This window comes from Chrysochloris asiatica, unplaced genomic scaffold (assembly GCF_000296735.1).
Source record: "Chrysochloris asiatica unplaced genomic scaffold, ChrAsi1.0 scaffold00054, whole genome shotgun sequence".
Taxonomy (NCBI): domain Eukaryota; kingdom Metazoa; phylum Chordata; class Mammalia; order Afrosoricida; family Chrysochloridae; genus Chrysochloris; species Chrysochloris asiatica.
The window spans coordinates 11,162,019-11,187,887 of record NW_006408572.1 but is presented as its reverse complement, the minus strand read 5'-3'; the positions used below and the strand labels follow the sequence as shown (position 1 = coordinate 11,187,887).

The following is a 25,869-nucleotide window of genomic DNA, read 5'->3' as shown; positions in this document are numbered from 1 at the left end:
GCTGACCTTAAGGTTCGCAGCCCGATTCATAACCACTACACCATTAGCACCATGGAAATCTAATTTCTACCATTAACATCACCTCCACCTCCACTCTTCTGCCAACTGGGCCTTCCTAGCTGCCATCTTGGATCTTCCTCACAGCCTTCCTCCACCTCCACGGCTATGCCCACCGTCACTCCCAGCCCTGACACCCTGTGGACCACTTCTGGCTCTTTACCCAGGAAGGTGTCATTGCCAGCTCCCTATGGAGGCTGACCAGGAGCCAAGAGTCAAGGGTCCCACTGGTCCAGGGGAGAGTCGAGACGGCCAGCTCTGGAGTCTTCTAAGGGTCTGCTGCTGTATGCTGACAAAAGCTCATCTCCCTGACGTGAGGAAGGAGAAAGAACTCAGGCTCTGGAGTCCTGCTCCAGAGAACATTATTGATCTCATTGAGTCTCTGCGTCCCATTCACACAGACAAAACCACCCCCTCACGCAGTAACTGTGAGGATTCAGTAAGGATGAGAACCAAGTGGGTGAAGTTCCTAGTCCAGACAGACACCCTTTTCCTCGATTTCCGTTGCATCCAGAGACGCCAGGGCACGCGGTGGTAGGGCCGTCTGTGTTGATGGAAGTCAGATACTTGCATAGGTCCCCAAATGCCCTCCTGCCACCAGACCCCTCAAATAAGTCCACAAGCATGAGTGCACATGAACAGCCTAGCAAACCGACGTCTCCCCACAGATGCCAGGAGAACTCCCCTTTCTCGTTGCATCCTCAGTAATAACTCTTGTGGGATCTCAGAAGGAATACTTGAGACAAATCATCTTATGACAAGCATTTTGATTTTTCCATCTGGTGGTGCCAAAATGTCTTTCAACAAAAGGGGTGACTAATAAACATTTCTGGGAAGGGATGATTTTTCCAAGAACTGGCAAAAGTGAGATGATCTCACCTTACAGAGTGTGAGCAAGCCGTCTGTCTCCTCATCCTGAGTCCCAGAGAAGAAGGGGCAGGTAGCATCCAGGCCACCGTGATGGGGTTGGGACAGGGGCCTGTGAACCCTCACGGCAGGTTCGCTCTCCACAGGGTGAGAGTATTGGTGGGCACAGTCTTGCTGAGAGGTCCCAGCCTCTCTCCATCCCTCTTGGCTCTTTCCTTGCACCCAGAATCCCCACTGCCATCCCCCTCTGCTTGGGATCTCTTCTCTCAGCCTCCCAGAGAGCAGGCCACGCCCTCCTACACTCGCCCCAGGCTGCACCTGGCCAGGCATCCACGGCACCAACCACCTTCTGTGGCCCACACTTGTGTGTCTGTCTCCCGCCTAACTTGAAACTCATGGAGGGCAAAGACCATGTGACCTCACCCATGTAACCTCAGCATGACAGGAGGGGGCACACAGCAGGTGCTCAGTGACTCGGGGTAGGGGGGACTGGGGGGTGTGAATGTGTGTGTGTGCATGCGTGTGTGAGAGTGTGCACAAGTGTGTACTTGTGTCTGCACACGCATGAGCTGGCTCAAGCACAACCGTGTGTGCACATGCATTATGTGTGTGTGAGCATGTGTGTTAGTGTGCACACATGTAAGTGTGGACATGTGTGTGTGTGTGTGTGTGTGTGTGTAGGGTATTGTGTGCTGCAGCTGTGTGAGGTGAGGGAGGAGGCAGGTGAAGAACAGAGGAACCTTCTCCCTCAAATAAGGAGCTACATCCAATGGGGCACAGACACAAGGAGAGAATGCAGGAGGCAGGGCCCTGGAACCTCTTACAGATGGGCCAGGGAAAGAGTGGGGAGAGGTCCCGGGGGGCTGAGCTGAGGGGTACTCAGAACAGGTCTGGGGAGTGGGAAGGTCAAAACCCTCTTGACGCCCCCCTTACACTGCAGATCAGTGAGGAGGCTGTGTATGAGTGGTTATGTGTCACGGAGTCGATTCCAACTCATAGTGACCCCGGCTCAAGGTTTCTGAGGCTATAAATCTTTACAGGAGCAGAAAGCCTCATCTTTCTCCCACAGTGAGACCAGAGGATGGCATTTTCTACATCAGTCAAGGGCAAGCGCAGGTCCCAAACCTTCTAGGGACAAAGTGCTACAACTGCACTGAGGGGGCCTGGGCTTCTGGGTGAATACCCCACAACACAGGTGTCTGACTATCCCAGAGATGCGTTCAGCCTGCAGTTGGGCGGGGCCCACAGGATGAAATGTGTGTGAGCCCACACATGTATACACATACATGACACACTCATATACACCCAGCACACGCACATATGCACACATGGTACACACAGAGATGTGTGAGCACATACTCAATACACACACGGTGTGCAGTGAACACAGGCATGCATACAAATACACACACCACACGTGCACAAATACAATCTGAGGTGGTGTGCACATACATACACATGCATGCATAGGACTAGGAGTTTTTATTAACAGAAAGGGCCTGTCTGAGGTTAGATTTTCCTGCGACATTAGCAGGAGTTACTAGTACCTTTAAGATAGTTAAAAACTCTCTTCCCTTTAACAGTTTGGTTTCCTCAATGGCTCTCTTCAGGCATTTGCATGGTGAGCTGGATTCCCCTAGAGGGCAACAGAGGGCTGAGGCGGCCCCCAGGGAGGTCAGGAGGGGAGGTGGCAGCCACATCTGAGAGGTGGCACCTGGTGTGTGTGTGGGGAACGCTCAGTGTCTCCTCTAGAAAGGTGTCATGTCTCTGGCGCACACCCCCATTGGATAAAGGAGGAAACTGAGGCCCAGACTGGTAAAGCGGTTTGTTCAAAGTCACACAGCAAATGAAGACTCTCATCTCCAGACTGGGACTCGGGCTCTGTGCCCTACAGATGGGTATGGGTCACCCTTCCTGGTCACAGGGTCTCTCCACCTAAGAAGTATGGCAGTGACTTAGCAATGAACCCAAAATAGTCCCAACTCATTGCCACTGAGTTGATTCCAACTCAAGACGTAGCAGAACTGAACTGCCCCATTGGGTTTTCTTAGCAAGAATCTTTAAGGAGGCAGATTTCCAGACCTTTCTTCTGCAGTGCCATTGGATGAGTTCAAACCGCCAACCTCTAGGTTAGTAACTGAATGCAAACTGTTTGTGCCATGTAGGGACCTAAGGGGCTCCTAATTCCTCCTCACCTTGCTCAGTACCCATCCCAACCCTTCCTAGCGGGCCCTTGCTCATGGATGAAAAAGTACCCTTGACAACACAGGGCAAGGCCAGCCCACCCACCAGTCCAGGCTACATCCCAAGTCCCCTCCCCAGACTGCCATGTACTGGTGCTGGCCCAGGCTCCGTGAAGCCCATATCTAGGTTCTCAATAGCTCAACAGCGACCACAGAGAGAGGGGATGGGGTTCTGGGAAGGCAGGAGTCAGTCAAAGCAGGGTTGTTCTGGCCTTGGGCCTTTCCTTCCCGGCCCTCCCTGGCTCAACCCCACCTGCTTTGTGGTCTCGCTAGCTTCCCTTCCCCCTGGGACCAGGAGTGGTATGAATATATGCCACTCCACACGTGGTGGCTGCATACAGTAAGCACTGGACTGCCAACTACACGGTCAGCAGTTCGAGTCCACCAGCTGTTCTATGGGAGAAACATGAGGCTTTCTGCTCCTGCAAAGATGTACAACCTCAGAAACCCGACACAGGGTTGCTAGAAGTCTGAACCGACCCAATGGCACTTAACAACAACAACAACATTCTATTCACAGATTCTCCACAAGATCCGGTGGACCCTGACCCTAAGATCTCACCTACCACCAGCCTCTGGGCAAGGTCTGTTCCCACTTCCTGGGTTCCCCCACCCACAGCCAGGGATCCCAGGGCTGTTCTCAGTGTCTACCTAGACCCTGTGGGTGTCACTCCCTGAAGTCCTGCCCCCACCCCTTGCAGAGCCCCTTCTGAGTCCTCCTGAGAAGCCCAAATTCAATCCCCTTTCTGGCATCTTCCTTTTCCTGCCTCCTGCCTGAACACATGAGCCTAGAGGTTGAGCAGGGGTGGGGATGACTCCCTGACTTTTAACAAGTGACCCCAAGAGTGCAATGACAGCTCTGGGGACTAGAAATTGAGGAAAGGGTACGGGGGGGGGGGGGGCTTTGGGAAACAGAAGGGGCAGACTGGGGACATGGTCAGGAGGCTATGAAGATCTGCTAGTTTCCTGAGGGGCCACCCATTTTCCCCCAACCCCACGGACTGTTACTCAGCCTCACCCAGCAGCAAGAACATGAGAGTCTGGGCTATGTGCCTGGCTGGGTAGGGTGTGGAGGCCAGAACTGGTGAGGTCTGGAGGCCCCTCACCTCTCCTGTCCCTGTGACAGGTAGAGCCCCTGGCGCTTTGAGCTGAAGGAGGAGGAAGAGCCATGGCAAGGCCTCTGTGGAGGGAGCTGGAGGCTGTGCTACCACGTGGCTGAGTGGCTGCACTCTGTATTCATCTGGGCTGTATGGGGAACACCTGCCTCACTCTAACAGCCCATGAGGAAGTGGGGAAGGAAAGGCTCAGGTGTGGAGACTGACAGGGAGTTAGGACAGAGGACCAAATGGAACTCAGAGGCTGTGAATGGCCCTCCCTGAACCAAGAGGGGCTGCCCTATGGCTAAGGGGCTCTTATGCATCTATCAGGCCCCCTGCAGCAGACTAAATGCTAGTGGGTCAAGGGGCTTATTCTGACACAGCCCAAGGCCTCTCTGTGGGGTTGCCACGCTGGCTTGGAGGCATGCTGCCTTTACTTTAAACAACCTCACAGTTTTGTTGCAAAATCAACATTTCTTTTTCTGTGGGAGTTGGAAGTTTCTGCACGCCTTGTGGTGTAGGCACTTACTTAAAGGGGATTTGGGGGCTCTACTAAGTCCAGAGGGGTCATGAAGGTGGATGCCCATGGCCCGGTGAATTTCACCAGCTAGCTCTGATTTCATCCTGGGGGGACCAGATGGTCTGTGGAGGGTAGGGGTGAGCTTCAGTGTGTATGTATATACATGTGTGTACACACTCGTAGGCACACACTAAAAAGAGAAAACTTCTGACATTCTCAAAATTCCTTTGGGGTCCTTTGGGTCTCATCATTCATTTCATTAGGGCTAAAATTTCCTGACCATTTTTCTTATTAATGGAGGGGAAAAAACCCTTAAATCTGGTTTCTAACAATTGGCCCAGTTAGAACCCACGTGGCTGGAGTTCTAACCCTAGGCTACTGGACCCCTGGCCCCTAAACTCTCCTCTAAGCCTTGGGAGGGGGTGGAGGTGGGGGGCATTTCATCTTCCCTCTCGCACCCAGCTTCCTGGGGACTAAGAGTGGTCACCTTCAGAGGGGCTGCTCCCTGGACCCTGCGCACAGGTACAACAGGCGTAACATCTCCATTTTACAAACAAGGAAACTGAGGCTCAAAGAAGCACCAGTCTCACTCCAGGCCTCACCAGCAGGGACCTGTCTCTGAGGTCCCCCTATTGGAAGGCAGAAAGGCTGTGGAAGGGACAAGAATGTGACGGGGTGGCCTGGGGAGGCAGGCTGGGAGAGAGAAGCCACTCTGTTGCCCCAAAGGTGGCCAGTGTTGTTGAGCTGTGGCTGGTGAGGCTGCTGAGGTCTTGGACTGAAAGGTGACTTGACACCTTTCTCTCGGGTGGAGAGGGGGCATGTAAGATTGGCAGCATCCAGCTGTCCTTGGAGAGGGAGTTGAGAGAGCTGGGCAGAGGTGGGAAGAAGTGGCCCAGCCCCAGCCTGAAGCAGCCAGACCCACCAGGGTCAGGACAGAGATAAGGGCCCCATGATGGAAGTGCCCAGACTCCAGCCCATGCAAGGGAGCACCACCCGCACGAAACCCCATAGAGACCTTACAGGCTAGGGTGGCTGAGGAGGGCTTCCGCAAATCCTTAGAGTGGGCTGGCAAGGAGAGTTAGAGGAGGGGCATTCCGCTGTCCCTGGGGCCGGGGACAATACAGCATGGTACAGTGGGGACATGCTTTCCCAGTGAAGGGAAGCTGAAGAGAGGGCTGTCACCCCACACTCCCAGCTGGGAAAGACCCACAGGAAGCCCCCTTCCAAACTATACATGCATCAGAAATACCAGTTGTCACTGTAGTTTGCGGTCTTGGAGTCAGTTCCCCGACGCATGGTGACCCAATGCACAGCAGAACGGAACACTGCCTGATCCCGGGCCATCCCCATGACCAACTGCACATTGGACTGTTGTGGTTTATCTGGTCCCACTGGTAATGTAGTGGTTACGAATCGGGCTGCTAACCTCAGAGGCAGCAGTTCGAAACTACCAGCTGTTCCGCGGGAGAAAGATGAGGCTTTCTGCTCCTGTAAAGATTTACAGCCTCAGAAACCCTGAACAGGGTCGCTATGAGTCGGAACCGACTCCACGGCACATAACAACAACTGGCTGATATTCAGAATGTTTGTCAGGACTTTCTTCCTAACCTGTCTTCATCTGGATGTGCCACTGAAACCTGTTCAGAACCATAACAACACACAAGCTCCACACAGTTGGTGGCTGAACACAGGTCTCCACATGGAAGGTGAGACTTCTACCATGAAACCACCAAAAATACAGACGTCCCTTCACCGCACCCCACACACACAGGCTCTGTGGAATCGATTCTCTGAAGGAGGACCACACTTTTGAGAAACACAGTCTAAGGATAAACACGGCACAGATGACGCAAATAGAGAGGAACAGTGACTGGGCTGCACAGTGACTCCGCCCACCAGGGGCAAGGTGAAGGCCCAGGGCCCAGCCTCGGGTGCTCTCTGCTGACCCGGAGGCCTCCTGCCAAGCCAGATGGAAGGACCAAGGTGGAAGAGATGAAAACATTCCCGGACGTAGAATCCATCCAGCTTGGCTCTAGTCAGTGTCCACAGCCCAGGCCCCTGACCTCTGTGACCGATAGCCACCCAGGGCCACCTGTAGCCCAGCCCACTCCCCGCTGGTCCCAGGCCCCCTTCCCCCCTGCCCAGACAACTTACCATAGTCCTTTTTGCAGTACTTTTTCATGTTAATCTTCAGCTTCCCTTTGGAGGCCTTGCAGTAGGAATCGCAGCCTGCCGGGCAGGGGAGAAAGCACAGACAAAAACTAATTAGGCCGGCGATGAATAGCCTGGCGGGGCGGGCGGGAGGCCACCTCCCTGATACCCCTCGGCCAGGCCATGGCGAGGGCTTGGGCAGGCGGCCATTCAGGGCAAGCCTGGCCTTCTAAAGAGGCATGGGGACAAAGGGCCCCCGCCCGGCCCCCCTTGGGCCTGACGAATCCTTTAGCTGCCTCCTGCAGGCCGTCTCAGGCTCCGTGAGACTCCGGGGGCTCTGGTATTGTGCCACCCAGGGCTGAGCGCCACACAAACTCCCCCCCCCCACCCCCATTCTTAAGATGCAACCGGAGCCTGATTAAAGCCCATAGAGGCTTCATTGTCACCCCGCGCCCCGGGTCTGTGTCAGACGCTGGCTTTCATGGCGCGGAGCCTCTAGATGGGGTCAGGCCCCAACAAAAGGGGTCACAGAGGAAATTAGCAGCCCATGAAGTATTAGAAAACCCCTTTGGTGTCCACTCTACTGGAGTGTGCAAATAAAATGCCCCACGGAGAAAGTTCAGTTCTAATGGGCCCTACTGCTGATAGGCCAGGTTGTAGGGCCTGCGTCTGCCAGCGTCATTTCAGGAGCATCCAGAGACCGGAATGAGCAGGCAGGATGGGGTGCCCAGGGCCTGCTGGTGGCCATCGCAGATGCAAACCTCTCCCTGCTCTCTGAGCAGGTTCTGTAACTCTGTCGCTAAATCCTGTGGCATTCGTGGCACGATGGCCAAGCCCTCACAGAACACCAGACACACCGTCCCCACCACCTCCTTTCACTCTCACATCCATTTCCGGATGAGCATGTTATCCCCATTCTGCAGATGAGGAAGCTGAGGCCCCAAGAGAGTATTCCACCTGCTTAGTATGTGCTGCTGTAAAGATTTACAGCCTCGGAAACCCTGTTCAGGGTTGCTATGGGTGGGAACCGACTCCACGGCACTTAACAACAACAACAACAACAACAGCATGTTGCAGACAGCTAGTGCCAAGGCAGGAGTCCTGGTGCGGCGCTGTAGGGATAAGCACTGGACTTCTATCTTCAAGGTTGGTGGTTCCAACCTACCAGCTGCTGCTTGGAAACCCTACACAGGGTCGCTATAAGTTAGAACCAACTCAACAGCATTCAACAACAACTGTGTCAAGGTAAGGAGCCCTGTTGGCGCTGTAGGATAAGCACTGGACTACTAACTGCAAGGTTGGTAGCTGACACCCACCAGCTGCTCCACAGAAGAAAGATGAGGCTTTCTGCTTCGGAAACCCTCTACAGGGTTGCTATGACTTGGAACTGACTAGGTGGGTGGTAGGTTTAGGTTAGTGCCAAGGCTGGGCCTTGAACTTGGGTCTCAGAAGCCATGATCATAGGACTCTTGGTATGTCAGGCTGCGTCTCCGTAAACACCAGTGGGTTCTCATGCTGTGAGTGGGGAAGCTGTGTTCTAGTCGTCATGGTGGGCATGGCTGCTGGACACGGACTTGGTACAGAGAAAGCAACTAGAAATAAGAAGGGACACACACTCATTGAAAGAACACGACAACGCAGGCTCAGGTGGGGGTAGGCCGGGTGCCCTGGGAGCACAGGGCAGAACCAGGGCACCTCTTAGTGCCCTCTCCCCACACTACAGCCTAGGTCAGTAAGGAGCATTCAGAGTTGACAAGAGCAAAACTAGAGACAACACTCCCTCTCCCTCTCAAGTCTGCCTGCTGGCCTCATGGGAGACAGTTGCCTCCTTCTGAATTCTGGGGTGCGTGGCCTGCTCCCTCAATTAAAGTCAAATAGCTCCTGCCCACTGTCCCGGAGCCAGGAGTCTGGTAGTCCCTAGCGGCCTCCTGTGCCGGTTCTTGGGTCCCTCACTTAGCAACTAAACACACACACACAAAAAAAAACCCCCAAACCCAATGCCATTGAGGTAATTTTGACTCATAGAGGCCCTGTGTCATGAAATGGGAGAAACAGGGATTCCACTGAGGATGTCCTTGTCCAGGGGCCACACAGAGCCATTCTAGTCCCACCATCCAGACAGAGTGACCTTCATTCCACTGTGGCCAAGCCCGAGGGTCAAGCTGAAAGGTGACCACAGCCCAGGGCATCACCTGTCACCACCATCCACCGTCACTTCCCTCCACTACGTCTCTTGGCGGTGTCTCTGCCAGCTCATGGAACCGATGACGCACAATGCAAAGCCACTGCAGCGGCCGAACCCAGGGCATTAAAGTCTAAGGCCTGGTGGTCCTAAGTGAGCTGGCTGGACTCCCCCGACTTGCTCCACTTAGGAAAGCGTACTGGAACGCAAGCAGAGCCAATGACGTCACTGCAGGACAGCCTTGAATCCACCCTAACTTCTTTCTTGTTAGTCTTTAGGAAAGGTTTCGCTTTCCTTCCCCACCAGGAGAAATTCCACACGAGCTGCTTCCTCTTTCCTAGGCTGGGACAGGTTGCTGCCTCTTGGCCCTGTAGTCAGTCCTTCTGAGTCCCCCTAAATCTCTGAGAGGGAGACGTTCCTACCTACGACTCAGATGCACACTGACTCACTGTGGGGCAGAGGGGAGGTGGCCTAGCCCTTCCATCAATCTGCCCTCTGTACCTCCTCATCTCCCCCTACACTACTCTCCCAGTCGAGGATTCCAGACAGCACCTCAAATTACAGGACGGAACACTGTCCAATCACACAACAGGCTCATGATCACCCGTATGCTGGCATACATTGCTGTGTTCCCATCTAGAGGGCTCCAGCAAGGTATCAGGCAATATCCTTTTGTGAGCCATAGGATTTTCAGAACTTTCTTCCTAGTCTCCATCTGGAAGCTCTGCCCAAGCCTGTCCACCATGGATGACCATTCCAGTGGCAGTGATTCTAGCATCATTAGCAGCACATAAGCCTCCACAGTACAACAAACTGACAGAGGACAGATGGTGAGTGACCCACCTTCACCTATTTTTGTAAAGGGCCATCTAGTCGGTTCTGATTCATAGTGACCCTGTATCAGGTTTCCCAGGAGGTGGCTTTGAAGTGCTGACCTTGTGGTTAGCAGTCCAGTGTTTATCCCACAGCGCCACAGTAGAACACCTAGAGCTTGTATCTTCACCTGGGACAGAACTCATCCTAGAATGTACGGCATCCATCGTTGGCTAATTAAATCAAGCTCGCAGATCCTATCTTGACAAATCACGAGAGTGACTGAAGGAATTTGTGAAGATGAGGGAAAAATGAATAGAAAGAATGTCAGCCGCTGACATGACACGCACGAGATGCCACTGTTCTAATGCTTCCTCTCCACCTTTGCTTTAGCCCATTTCACAGATGAGGAAACTGAGGCACAGAATCCTCAGGGACTCACCCAAGATTACATGGCAAATGGAGCAGCCTGGCTGCAGAGCTGTACTCTCAACCGTGCTGTACAATGGACTCACCAGGAAGCTTCAGAAAACACAGGTGGCCCGGGTCCCCCACCAGAGACTCTGAATTGGTTTAGGGAGCAGCTCAAATGTCTCGATCCTTTAAGTTCCCTGACTTGGGGGATTGTCACATGCAACCAGGGTCTGAATCATGTCTTAACCATGAGATGCCAGGAGGGTAAATATGGGGTCTCTGTACCTAAGACATGCACAGAGCACCCAGCTTGGCAAGGAAAGGCCCGCACAGCTGGTTCTTGCCCTCAGCTGAAGACAGTCTGAGCTGTTTGCCCTTCTAGGAGCTGGTGTCAGCCTCAGAGCACATATATTCTTATTTTTCTTGTGATGGATTTAATGCCTTTCCTCTGTCAGCTGGAAATTCTTGTCTGACGTGCATATTGCAAAAGGTTCCATACTTCTTGCAGATTTGCTGATTCTAACATATCTGTACCACCATGCATCTTGCCACTCTGTCATACCTGCGTATGGTTGTGATGCTGGAGGCTGAGTTACCAGTAACTCAAATACCAACAGGGGCACCCACGATGGACAGTTATCAGTGGAACTTCCAGAGTACAACAAACTAAGAAGAAGGCCTGGTGGATTATGAAAATCAGCCCATGAAAACCTTGTGGATCACAACAGAATAGTGCTCCATATAGTGCTGGAAGATGAGCTTGGTGATGCCAACAATGGACTTGAACAGACCAATGGTGATAGAGAGGTCTCAGGACTGGGCAGGGTTTGTGTTGTTCATGGGGTCACCATGAGTCCAAGCCCACTCACTAGTAACCCATAGCAACAACTTAGTTGTGAGCTAGGAAGATGGAAAACCAAGCTACAGTAGGGCATGTAAAACAGACTGAAATGGTCTCCTTGGGATAGAGTGAATACACTTCAGGACATGGATTTTGTGATCGTTTGTGCTCTCCTTGATTTAGCTGTATTTCCAGACAGCTGAGGTCATTGGACCAGTGACTCTGGATAAGAGAATTGTACCTATAACTCCTTCTTCTATCAGCTACACTCCAAGTTCACAGAGACAGTCTTTAGGTAGACAACCACAGCTTTCCAACCCCGCTTTGCCTCCTTCTTCAAAATGGTATCAGCTTGGCAGCAATCCATGCAGCCTCTCCTAGTTTTGTTCTAAAATAGAGCTATTAAGACAATGAAAGAATGAAAATTCACAGTAATGCCCAAACGGAACTGATAGATGACCCAATGTTGGAATCTGGGAGCAATCTCCAAAAATTAGAGGCAGATGGTGATGGAATGAGCTAAACCTGCCCAGATTTTACCACTGGACACAGCCCTTTGTCTGGTGAACAGAAAGATCTGGGAGGTGGGGAGGATAGCAGAGAGACAACAAGCAGGAAACAAATGGGTAGGAAGTGGGAAGGGGCATCTGTGGTAACGCGATCCTACAGAGAGCAGAAGTTTACGGACGGGAAGGGTGGAGACAGAAAAGGCAGTGGTTTGCAGATGTAACTTGTATCTTGATCAAAATCACTGATGTAAAGAATCAGAAAATCAGGCAGTGGGAAAGGGCAAAGATCCACTAGCTGGGGGCAGTAGTAAATCTAGATTAAGAAGAACTGGGAACCAGAGAAGAAGCTAGGAACATCCCCCTGCCACCCAGCTTGGGTCTGAGATGGAAATCCAGTCATCACTCTGGTACAAGGGTTGGCATTTCTTCTTTCTGCAAAGGGCCAAATGACAAATATTTTCTACTTTAAGGGCCATATGGTCTCTGTCAGAACTACTCAATTCTGCCGTTGTAAACTTGAAAGCAGCCCTAGACAATACGTAACCAAATGGGCGTGTCAGACTTTTAAGTAACTTCTAAAAAGGCCCGGCCTCTGTGAAGCAGGAGCAGCAAGCCATAGGAGAGACCAGGCTGAGCTGACAAGGCCACATGATGATAGAAAAAGGGCCGTGCATGAAAGAAAGAGGAGTTGATAAAACAAAAAGTGAGAACAAAAACCTTTAAAATCCCAGTTGTGCAATTAAAAATCCACTTTGGAAGCAGTGAAAGGAATTGATACTGCAGAAAACAGAATAAGAGATAAGAGATACTTCATCAGAAACACAGACGTTACACTGGAGAAACTCGCACAGCTTCAGGGGGAATAAAGACATGGAAATGATGAAAAAGAAAATGATAAGAATGTAGAGATCATGAAGGGGTGACATATTAGGAGAGAGCTGTCACCCCAAGCCAAACTCCTTGCCATCAAGCTGATTTGAACTCATAGTGACCCTATATAGTGTTTCTGAGACTGTAACGTTTTTAACGGAGCAGACAGCCTCACTTTCTCCCACAGAGAGGTTGCTGGGTTTGCACTGCCGGCCTTTAGTTAACCGCCCAGCGCCTAACCCACAGCACCACTAGGGGAGAGAAATGCAGCAGAGGTTAAAAAGAGCAGAAATAAAAAGTAAACACATGACTCCTGAGCTAAAGACAGACCTCGGAAAAGAGAAGGGAACCCCAACCACTTCCAGTCTGTCAATTTCAACTCACAGTGACCCTCTATAGAACAGAGCAGAAATGTCCCATAGGGTTTCCAAGACTTTATAAAAGCAGATTGTCACACCTTTTTCCCCTGGTGGCTTTGAACTGCTGACCTATTGGTTCATATCTAAGTGCTTAACCACTAGGGTTCTTTTGCAGAAGGGAAGGGCTAATTGAATTCTTGGGGAAAAATAATCAAGGAAAAGAGACCGGTATATGTTGGCAAATACATGAAATACAGTATAAGGGGTAAAAAATGTAAACCTTAAGAAAAACCAAAACATAAATGGCCAAATGACCACAGAGCCATGTCTATAAGACCTCGAGGGTGAAAAGTTTACACCTAGAGATTTAGGTTTAAGGTCAAGAATTTTATACCTAGCTAGACTATCTTCAATGACCATAAGAACAAAAGACATTCTCAATTGTGCAAGGGTTTAGAAAATACTCTGACCGTGCATCTTTATTAAAAGAAGTACTTGAGAATGTGTTTTAACCAATTGTGAAAGGAATCCCACACAAGAATCTAAGAGAGTAATATCTTGGTGTAAGGAGCTCTCTGGTAGCGTAGTGGTTATGAATTGGGCTGCGAACCGCAAGTTCAGCAGTTCGAAACTACCAGCTGTTCCGCGGGAGAAAGATGAGGCTTTCTGCTCCTGTAAAGATTTACAGCCTCAGAAACCCTGTGTAGAGTCGCTATGAATCGGAACTGACTCCACGGCACATAACAACAATATCCTGGTGTAAATGGGCTAGTGATGAGAAAAGAGACAATGGGAATAGAGATTCCAAGTTTGTTTCTAAAACTGAATGTAGATCTAAAAATAATTTTTAAATGAGAGGAATTATCTGGCTACATACGCATAGACATAAAAACAGGGTTTCAGACTTTGGATCATAACGAAGGAGGTGGGGAATAAGAGTGTGTGACTGTCTTAAGTAGAGAGAATGCAAAAGATGCTATTTTATGTTTGACTCTGACAAATAAGAGTTATTAGATCAAATTACACTTTGAAACCACTTATACCCACAAAACACAGGAAAGATCTGGAAAGTGGCACTGTGGGTTAATGCATCAGACTGCAAAGTCGTTTGAACTGCAACGTCAGTGGTTCAAGCTCACCAGCTGCTCCTTGGAAATCCTATACAGGGTCGCTATGGGTCGGAATTGACTCGGCGGCACTTCACAACAATAACAATATGTCAAAAATAAAATAATAGAAGATATAAAACCAAGTAAGAAAAAGAACTACCGGAAAATCAATCAATCAATCAATAAAAATAACTGCAATGGACCCAACTCTCATTGAAAAATTGATTTAAAAGTATTAAATGATGATATTTTAAAAGGACATCATTTTTACTTTACTTAAGATAACTTTTTAAAAGCTTACAAGGTAAGCAATGACAAATGTCTATGAGCAAATTAACTAACAAGTGCAAATATTTATATCAGACACAGTAGAATTCAAGGCAAAAGTATTTAAGAGGGATACAAAAAAGCTACATAGCAATAAACATATGTTTTGTTTTGTGTAGAATAATATCTCATTGAAAGATATTAAACAAAAGCCAACTGAAACACAAAATGAAACAAACACACATGTAGTGAGAGATGCCTAAATTAATTCCAAAGAAGTTGAAATTGTACAGGCCACCATTCCTAACCACACTGTAATAAGTATTTTCTATTATTAATATTTTCTATTATTAAACAAGAAAGCATGGAAAAATACATGAAATATATTCAGCTCTAGAAGTTAGAAGATGAACAGGGCAAAACCCAGGGAAAGTAAGCAGAAGGAATGAATAAAAACAGAAACAGAGATTCGAGTACTTACTGTACAAACCTAAAACTTCTTAGTAGCCAAGAACTGATTTTCTGAAAAGCCCCGAAGCAAACAAACAAATAAATAACCCAGATATAACACTGTCATGTCTAATTATGAATAAAAGAGAGAAAGCAGATACACTGTAGGGAGTAAATGAGAAAAAGGGTCTAGCCACAATGCAAAGTGCATTTTAATAAATTAGAAGATTATAATAGGCAATTTTATGCTAAAATTTCAGAACTCTGAATGCAATGCATTATTTTATTTTTTTAAAAGGAAAACGTAAATGACCAGGTTGAATGAAAGAAGAGATATAAAATCTGATTAGACTACTAATCTTGGACCTCTTTGGCTACATTTTCAAACACTTAAACATTTAAAGGGCAGTTCATTTTTATACCATTTGATGTGTTCAGAGTCATAGACACAAATGGAAAGCTATTAGGTTGGACCACTTGAAATTGCCGATAACAAGCAGTTTTTATTAAAACTTGCTGCTGTGGTTAATTGTCATCAAGTCAGTTCTAAACCATGACTGTCTCATGTGTGTAGAGCAGAACTGTGCTCCATGGGGTTTCCAAAGCTAAGACCTTTGGAAAGCAAATATAAAAGCTAGTATACCCTTAAACTCAAACTAACCCTGTAGACCAACTGACCGTTCTCACTTAGGACTAAAGACCGATCCTACCCTCACCAGCTGGCTGAGACACACCCTACCACCTTACCCAGAAGTGCCTATGTCCCATTTTCTTAGGAGACCCTTGGGGCACAAGTGGGTACTGCCAGACCTGCAGGTGCCCCTACACCAGGGTCATCCCCCTTGCTATGCCCAACAAGAGACAGGAGCTGCTGGGGCTGGACCTGGATACTGCCTGGCTGCCGACTTTTACTCACACAATCGCAGGGTGAGCCACTGAGACGGAGGCCGCCATCTGCCCGGTTCGCAGCAGGCCCATCCTGGCAGGCTGGCATCCGGCTCCTCCTGGGAGCAGCCTGCCCTTCCCTTTATTACTCCCACCTGCTCCCCTAGCCAACCCACAGCCAAGTGACAAGAGGTGGCTTTGAAGGCCCAGTCCCAGTGGCCAGCCTTCCCACCCTCTTCCTCCAACCTGGGTAGCCTGCCCTCTGGTCTGCTCCTGGGCCCCAGGTGCCAGAAACCTGCTGGGCAGGCCTGCTCACTGGATCAGAGCTCATCTTTGAGCATATGGCAGGCAGAGCCCACGGCTCCCTGCAGGAGAGCAGGGCGGGGAGCTGGCAGGGGACTGACTCCCGAAGCATCAGCCCCCACGCAGCACCTCTGCTTCTAGGCTGTTGGGCTCAGGAAGGTGGGCGGTGGGCGTAAGGAGCAACGGACACACCGCCAATATCCCTCCTCTCCAGGGCACAGAAAGCTGGACAGTTAGGGTTTCAGATGCCAATAGGAAGGCTGGGCATTTGAGGGACACTTTGACATGGCCTCTCTGTCCACCCACCCCCTCTCCCAAACCAAACCCACTACCACCAAGTCATAGCCACCTGATAGGCCACCACAGGTGAGAAAAGGGAAGTGTGACCAGACTGCCCAGGGAGAGTTTGGGCTCCACGAGATCTGGAGTCACAAAGCTGCTTGGGAGCCTCCAGGCCAGCACGTCCAACATGGAACGTGTTCAACTGTCAATGTGCTGCAGGTGTCTGTGGGGTTCAAGGCGACCCCCACATCCTTGGTGAGGGTGGAGAGGGTACTCCCCACAATGCAAACTCTCACCCCCTGGACCTGGGCTGTCAGGGACTTCACAACTCTCCCCCTCACCACTCTTCCCACCCTCACCACCAGGCTCTTTCCACGGTCAGTTCTGTAGCTCTCACTCCTGTGATTACCCACAAGCCCTAGTTGTCTCAATCACATACTGTGCATTGAACTTTGGGATCTGGGGCATAAAGATCACGACTCTCTCCCCCACCCCAAAGAAATAAATAAATGAGGCATTCTTTATCAATGGAATGACCAGAGGGGCTGGGTCCTAGGTGCCTTGTGTCACCTATCAAGTCAAATGACTGGTATTTTACAACATAGAAAAAGATTGGAATCTTTAATATAGAAACAATGCTTTTGAATCAATAAGAAAAGAAGAAAAATAGCAAGCTGAATCACAAAGGAAGGAATGGGCAATTTATAAAAGAGGAAATAGAAATGGTGGAAGGGGATGAAAAAAATATTCAACCTCAAAAACTCCAAGAGATGCATATTAAATCAGCAGGAAGGTGCTCTGTGTGCCTATCAAGCAAGGAAAGGCAAACCCACCCCACCCTGCCTCACCCTACCCCAAGTGATTGGGAGGCAAATGAATACAGACTTTGCTGGGAACACACCTGGAAATGAATGTCAAAACCCCGAAAATGCACACATCTTTGCTGCTTCTATGAATGTATCATCCATTCAGTCACTTAAAAAGTTCTGCTAAGCACCTCCACATGACTGGTTTAGGGAGCCACTGGGTCTATCCTGAAGCTAATGGGGATATGTCAATCCACCAGAGGACTATGGTAGAATTCTGGTCATCCAAGTGGGTGACGCCGGTTCAATTCCCGGCCAGTGCTCCTCAAGTACAGCCACAGTCTGTCATTGGAGGCCTGTATGCTGCTACGACGTTGAGTGGGTTTTAGCAGCGCTTCCAGACTAGGATTAGATAGACTAGGAAGAAGGGCTTGACCATCTATTTCCAGAAAACCAGCCAAAGAAACACTATGGAGCACAATGTTCTAATCCTGGTGTACATGGGTTCGCTGCCAATGAGGGAGATTCTGACTCCACAACAGCCAACAACAACCTGCATGTGCACACTAGGTGCCATGAAAACAATGAGCAGGATACATTGGTGACAAATAGGGGAAAAGAGTGCAGACCTACTTAGATATGCAGAGCCTCCTGGGAGGGAACCTAACATGTCAACCTTGTGATACACAGGTGTAGGATGGGGACATTCTAAGCTACACCAAGTGCTAAGGTCCCAGGATGGGAAAGCAGACCCTAAAAGGAAGGGGGCAGAGCTGAAGAGGGGGAGACTTCAGACAGAGATGAGGTTAGGGAGTCCATAGGGGGTCACTGGGGGCTTGTCAACCAGGGCAGAGGTTTAGATTTTATTCTAAAAGAATATACTACACACTAAAATGCTCACTGTGGTGATCTCTGAGTGATAGACAACAGCTGGTTTCTATATTCTTGTTTTGACTTAGCTCTTGGTATATATTTAACTTTAATTTCATTGTGGGAAAATAAATGTGACAGAAAGTTTGCCCATTTTAAGTTTACAGTTCAGTGACATTAATTCCCTTCACCATGTTGTGCTGCCTTCGTGTCTAATACCCATCACTCCAAACAAAACAAAAACTGGATACCCCTTCAGCAAGAGCTCCCCATTCATGCCTTCCACCAGTCCCTAGCAACACAACGACCAACTTCTGTCTCTATGCATTTTCCAATTCTGTATATTTCATAGAAGGTGGAGGATACACTGTTTGTCCTTTTGTGTTTGATTGATTTAACTTGGCATAATGTCTTCAAGGTTCGTCCATGTTGTAGAATGTATCAGAACTTCATTTCTCTTTATGGCTGGAAGGTGTATACTCCATGGTACGTATGTCCATATTTTGCTTATCCATTCATCTATTAATGGACACTCGGGTAGTTTCCTTAAAATCTTACTGCCATGTGAATACGATTCTTGCATATCAAAATTTTAAAAAAGCACTAAAAATATTTTGATGGGCATCGCTTCTTGAGTGAAGATGTGGAATGCAGACTTATGGAGGATAATAACCCTACCATGGGATGATACCTGTATTCAATGAGTTGACAGGTGTGTTCCAAATCCACAGGACTTGGGCTACTGGGCAGTGCTATGGTGTGTGTGTGCACTTGCATGTATGTAAGAGAGACAGTGAGAGAGAGAGAGCTATTTCATGTTCTCCCAACCCCACAAGTGCTTATACCAACGAACAAAGGAAGAGTGAGGAGCAGTTCACAGATATTTACTAAGCTTCAACTGCGTCTACCATCCCAGGAGCTCACATTTGTCTGGAATGGGAGGAAGGTGCACTAGTGACAGTAAATGTTGGGTTGCTAACAGCAAAGTCGGTGGTTCAAACCCACCAGGCACTCTGACAGAGAAAGATGAAGCTCTTTGCTCCTGTACAGATTTACAGTCTTAGAACGTCTAAGGAGCCATTCCATTCTGCCTATACGGAAGCTGAGTTAGAATGTCTCAAGTGGAAGACGAAAAAAAAATAAGCACAAGCAAAAATGACTCCCAAGAGGATTTCAGGTGCTGAGAAGCACTTTGGAGAAACTTCACTGGGTGATGTTCTAACAAGGTGGTCAGAAAACTTCCCTGAGGAAGAAACAGAAAAGTAAATAGGGTGAAGGAGGCAGGGCTGAGCAGATCTGAGGGAAGACATGCCCAAGCAGGAAGAATAGCTTGTGCAAAGGACCTGAGGCAGAACAGAACCTGCACATTCCGGGGCCTGAATGAAGGCTGGGTGAATACGGAGGGGAGCAGAGGGGAGTTCCAGAGCCCATGGGAAACTGTGGGGCTTGATGAATGCAAAAGGGCCAGAGGTTCCCAGGCCAGACTTGAACCTTTTAGGGTGCTAGGTGTGAGGTCGTTAGTTGCTGAGGTTGGCTTTTATGTTTCATTATCAGGATTGGCTATCTTGGGCTGACCAGGGCCCCCGAATACCTGAAGTCACCAAAACGTGATCCCTACTCCATATTGTGGTTACAAAGAGTAAATTTCTATGCTCTTAGAAAATGGAAAACCAGTTGCCATTGTATCGAGTCTGACTCACAGTGACGCCACGGTGTCAGGTAGAATTGTGCTCCACAAAGTTTTCAATGTCTGGTTTTTTAGACATAGATCACCAGGCCTTTCTTCCGAAGCATCTCTGGCTAGACTTGAACCTCTAACCTATCAGTTAACAGAGAGCATGTTACCTGCTGCACCACCCAGGGACTCCCTTAAAAGCCTAAAGTGGTCTTTGTAGAAAATAGCCATTTAACATACAAGCCTTTTTCTGCCTCAAGGACGGCACATATACATTCTGGTTGAAGACATATAAATGTGCATACTTTATCCAGGTATAGTCAAGTACTGGTTACTCCTCCAGCATCATATATGAGTCTGGGGGCTCCGTTAGCTAGGGCCACAGTTGGTTCTGCAGACCCCCACTGAGCATTCTCCAGGGGACTCCCATCCCCTTCTGTGGGTTCCTTACCCAGTGTGGCCACTGTCACACTTGGCTTCAGGGATGGCTCCTTTGCTCCCCCAGCATCCTGAAAGTGCAGGACTTTGCAACAATACATTCAGGACTCGCACGTTCCCTTCTCAGGACTTTATGCTGAGAGCCACCCACTGTGAGGGCATTGACAGACCTGTGACAGCCTCCTCGGTACCCACTCTCCTTGTTCTCCAAATAGCAAACCCGAAGGTTCTGCTGTACATGGGGCTGTTATGAGTCAGAATCGATTCAATGGCATCTAACAAACACAGTGGCCACAACCACAGCCACCAGCTAAAGTGTACCAACAATTGTGAAGATGGTATAAGAGCAGACAACATTTCACTGTATTGTGTGTGAGGTCGCCCATGAGTTGGTGCTAACTGGATGGCAACTAACAAGTACAACTATGGTGGGGTGACAGAGACGAGGGTGGCCAAAGACCACTTCTCAATGAAATGCCTTTCATGTGGGACCGGGAGGGGGAGTGTAGTGGGCCTTCAGTGATGATGGAGGGTTAATGGTGATGGGGTTGTAAGGCAAGGAGGAGACTGAGATCTGAGGAGTTGTCACTGGAGCTGGGCCTCAGGAGAAACACAAAACCGATCCACACCTTCAAGTGGGTTGGTGTGGCAGGCCTGAGCAGTGGAGTATGCCTGACTCCTTGGGGCCCATGTTGACTGTGCTGTGGGCCATAGAGAGCAGATGCCCGGCATCAAGAGTGCACCCCTTTGTCCTTGCCTGAGGCCCACGGTCTTGCAGTATGTACTCCATTAACTTACAGCATCGTCTCCCCCATTCGAGTGAAAGGTACTCGCTATGTGGACAGGACAGAACCTGATTCCATGGATACAGGGAGATGCAGGGACTCTACTAGAGGCCATTCACAGAGACAGCCACCACACTCGGCCTTGAGTGCCCTTCCTCTTGGTGACTCCAGCACATGGGAATCCATCCCAGTACCATTCCCGTGAAGCCTTTTTTCCCTTCCTCTCATCGCCCCCAAGCTGGCTCTCCTTAGCACCTATGCCCTGGCCCAGAATGGTCGGCCTGCCTCTTTCCTCAACAGTGAGCTAGCCTTGGTGTCCCAGCACATAGTGCAGTGTGGGTGATGGTGGATATACCACTAACTACCTCTTGGATCCATCAAAACATCAACTCTGGGTCCCCCAGTGTGATCCTGAACACAGCAGAACAAAATACACCATAAGATACCAAGGCTGTTTGAAAGAAAACTCACAAATACAAGCTTCCCAAACAAAAGACATCAGTCAGCTCCCTTGGCAATCATTCTGGTGACATGCATGAGAAAGTCTGGGTAAAGGGCTTGTGCATCTTTTAAACCTTTTACAACAAAAAGGGCACAAGGCAGGATGCAGAGGGCTTACGTAGCACCCAAAATATCAGGAGGCAGAGACTTCGATCGGGCTGCCCAGCCAATGCCTGAGAAGCAGCCTCCTCAAGCTCCGAATTGGAAGGCTCTCTTGCAGGACTGGTGTTGTGAGTTAGACACTGGGCTACTGGCTGCAAGGTGGATGGTTCAAACACACCAGTTTGGAAACTCCTACATATGGTTGCTATGAGTTAGAGTCAACTCAATGGCAGAAGGTCTGTGGGTTTCTTGAAGGATTTGGTCTGCTAATTTTGGGTGTGGAGTATCTGTGCACAGGTCTGTATACTGGGGCAAGAAGATTCCTAGTGGTACAATGGTGACTGAGATGTTTGGAGTTTGAACTGTAGCTGCTCACTGAAAGCAAAGACCTAGAAATCTGCTTCTCCAAAGATTGTTGTTAGATGCCGTCGAGTCAGTTCCGACTCACAGTGATCTGATGCACAATAGAACGAAACACTGCCGGGTCCTGCGTCATCTTTACAATCATTGTTAGCATGAGCCCATTGCTGCTGCCACTGTGCTAATCCATCTCATCGGGGGTCTTCTTCTTTTTTGAAGACCCTCCACTTTACCAAGCATGATGTCCTTCTCCAGGGACTGGTCCCTCCTGATGAAGTCTCACCATCGGAAACTCTGTGGCTGTTCTGCTCTGTTACACAGGGGCATTATGAATGGGGATTGACTTGATGGCATACAACAACAACAGAGGCACTTCCTCAGTGAGATACAATGAGAATGATGGCTCTCTGAATGAACTTCCAGGCTGCAGGATCTGGGAATGGGAAAAACCTGGCAGATCTTGGGGTAGCACCAGGCTACCATGAGTCTCAAGCCACGTGTCCACCTTACTGTACTTTGCTGAAGCTCAGAGTCCGCATTTATTAATGAGGATTGGAGTCTGTAATCCTTTAACGTTCAAGTGACGTGATAGACTATGAAATGACAACTAGTATTATATTTGGAGTCCCCGGATGGTGCATACGGTTAACAGCCCCTGCTGCCACCTGAAAGTTTGGAGATTTTGAATCCATCCAAAGAAAGGCCTGAGTAACTTCCATAAAACCAGTGATGGAGACACTGCAGAGCACAGACCTACTCTGACACACACAGGGTCCCCATGAGTTGGAGTCGAATGGTTTTATTATTCTTTTTGACCAAAATTTGTTGTTATTGTTGTGCCATTGAGTCGGTTCAGACTCATAATGACCCTGTATAGGATTTCTGAGGAGCAACTGGTGGGTTTGAACTGCCAACCTTGTAGTTCACCATCTAGTGCTGATCCTACAGTGCCACACCAATACCAAAATTTAGGAGACAGAAAATTCATCTCATTGTGTTTTAAACCCAAAAGGATTTCCCACTCCAGCATGCAGTGAATCCACCCAATAATGACTGACCCCTTGGGCTGTTCCGAAGGCTGATCCATGTACCGTGGCTCCATTTCCTTCACAGCACTTGTGGTGTATTTGGCAACTTGGGTTTGTTTTTTGTCTGTCCTTCCTGAAGACAGAGACCACTGTCTGTTCTACTGCTTCAAGTCCTCAGTAAATGCTGGTTGAATGAGTTGGAGATAAAGGCTCTACGGCCACTATCATGTAGCCAGACAAGTGACCTGTGGACTCCCCCAGCCCAAGGGCAGAAGAGGCCAGAAGAGGTCCTGGTACCACAGGACAAGACTGCAGAAACAGTAGGGAGGCAAAGGCCCAAAGCAGGATTGGTTGGTTGGTTGGTGATGTGCCATGGAGTCGGTTCCGACTCATAGTAACCCTGTACAGGGTTTCTGAGGCAGAAAGCCTCATCTTTCTCCCACGGAACAGCTGGTAGTTTCGAACTGTTGACTTTGCGGTTCGCAGCCCAATTCGTAACCACTACGCTACCAGAGCTCCTTAAAAGCAGGACTATAGAGGGTGAAAAACGGCAGGTGTGGAAAATCCTGTTAAACAACAAAAGCTGAGGTTTGGGGAGAACAGTGGGAACATAGGTATCTTCCCTCTCCAGGGACATGTGAAGGGTTCAGGGGGTTGGTTTGAACTTTAATAACACAGATTTTAAATCCCCTGTTATCCAAAAGGTCAGTGGTTCAAACCTACCCCAGGGTACTTTGGAAGAAAGGTCTGGATATCTATGTTCTGAGAGGTCAACAGCCATGGAAATTCTAGAGATCACAGTTCTACTCTGCACACATGGGGGTGAATTAACAGCAACTGGGTTTGTTATTCTAAAAAAATATACACCTGGGTTTGAAATGATGGGCCTTCGATTCTGAGGCCAGCTCTCAGAAGAGCAGTTGGGAAGTTCTGAGCTGGATACTCTCCCGGGAATGAGAGCCCCCTCCCTGGTCGCCTGGCTTAGAAGGCCATTCTCATTTCACTGGGTTCACTGGGGTTCCTAAAGCAAAAGAAACGAGACGAATGCATGGAACTGGGCTTTTCCTAGGCCTGGGCAGGCAAGAAGTGAGGCTTTCTTCCCTAGTGGGTAGAAGTGTATGTCCCCCGTGCCAGCCCCCACCTCGCAGGGCAGGTTTGCGGGTGGGGTGCCAGGACCTGCTGGGGTGGGGAAGCAGTTTCTCTTCTCCACTTGGAACAAGAGGGTGCAAATGAGTCCCCAGCATGCTCTTTCTTCGTGCTGAACAAGATGGATTGGAAAACAAATTGGCTCAAATAAAGCATGTAATTAGATTAAAGTCTCTTGCCCAGAGCCTTTGGGACTGAAAAAAGCCCTCCTGACTAGAGGCTGGAGACCTCAGCAGACAGAACCAGTTTGGGGCATCCACAATTTTCTCTGGACCCTCAGCTGCCTACCCCAATTCTCTCAGCCAGTGTCAGCTACACTGAGGAGATTAATTCAGCCTTACTGATTACCTCAGACTCTGTTCTGCCACCATTTCCACAGATCTTGGGTCATTCATTCCCTGCCGACAGATTCCGCCTCAGCCTCAGAGGCAGCTGTGTCCAATCCACATGACCCACCCGGAGGTCCAGACAGAACATCTGAGCTGGTGATGAGTGTACAACCTACAAGCAAAACCTGTTACCATCAAATCGATTCCAACTCAAGGTGACCCCATGTGTGTCAGAGTAGAACTGTGCTCCATGGGGTTCTCAGAGGCTGGTTTTCAGATGAAAATCCCCAGGCCTTTCTATTGAGGCATCTTTGTGTGGACTTGAACCCCCAAACTTTCAGTTAGCAGCAGACTATGTTAAGCATCTGCTACAAAAAAAAAAAAAAAAAAACCTCTTCCAAGCATTGAAGAGCACAGATGTCAGCTTGAGGACTAAGGTGCGCCTGACCCAAGCCATGGTATTTTCAATAACGTCATATACATGCGAAAGTTGGGAAAATGACTAAGGAAGACCACAGAAGAAGAATCTATGCATCTGAGTTATGGTGTTGGAGAAGAATATTCTATCATGGACTGCCAAAAGAACAAACAAATCTGGGTTATAAGGACAGACAGAATGCACTGTAGTTGCCAGGATGGCCAGACTTTGTCTCTCATACTTGGGACATGTTATCAGGAGGGACAAGTCCCTGGAGAAGCATATCATGCTGGGTAAAATGGAGGGTCAATGAAAAAGAGGAAGACCCACCTCCAACGAGATGGGTTGGCACAGTGGCAGGAACAATGGGTTCACACATAGCACTTGTGGGGTGGTGCAGGTCTGTCGTCAGTGTTTCTCTTTGTTGTACTGAGGATTGCTAGGAGCAACAACCAACTCCTCGGCCCCTAACAACACCAACAGAACAACAGGGACTCCCTACACTTCTCCCACAAGTGCTGACCACTGAAAACCAGGGTGGTATTATCAGAACAGTAATTTCTACCATGCACATGAAGAAACCGAGGCCCAAAATGATGCTGGTGGGTGGAGCTGCCTTTTTCTCACCCAGAGGTAGCTTTGTCCCTGGAGTCAGGGGACCATCTGGTGACCACTGAGCAATGGCCCTTGGTCTCTCATATCCAGTGTAGAGGATTGCCTCTTCTCATCCAACCCTCCTCTCAGCTTCCCTGTCGGCATTCCCATTCATCCTGTCATATCCCTTTCCCAAACAGCCAGCTCCCACCAGCCACATCCTTGGGAAATACAGCCCTGTTCACAGCCTGCAGTGAAAGGAAGGAGCAGGTAGGCCACATGGACCCAGGGACATGTCTCTTCCCCTAGTGGTTTCAGAAATGATACACCAGACATGTTGCCCTTAGTGACTAATGAGAACCCAGGCAGGCAAGAAGGGGAAGAAGAAAGTGGCTATGAAACCCAGGGTGCTTAAAAGGTTTAATGAGGGGCCACTTCACTCTGGAAACCATGAAGGCTGCCAGAAGAAGCACTGATTGAGGGATAGCCAATACTGGTAGCACACAAGCCATCAGGTTCCCTGACCAATCCCATAGCAGACATCACTAATGTTGTTGTTGTTAGGTGTCATCAAGTCAGTACCGACTCATAGTGACCC

General features: G+C 49.1%; 1 protein-coding gene across 1 annotated transcript in view; it reads right to left on the bottom strand.

Moving 5' to 3' along the window:
- NTN1 (netrin 1) overlaps positions 1–25,869 on the bottom strand; it is a 250,050-nt gene that overhangs the window by 11,616 nt on the left and 212,565 nt on the right. Inside the window, exon 5 of the mRNA XM_006863420.1 lies at positions 6,939–7,013. Coding sequence (XP_006863482.1) covers positions 6,939–7,013 — 75 coding nt within the window. The remainder of the gene's footprint in view (positions 1–6,938; positions 7,014–25,869) is intronic.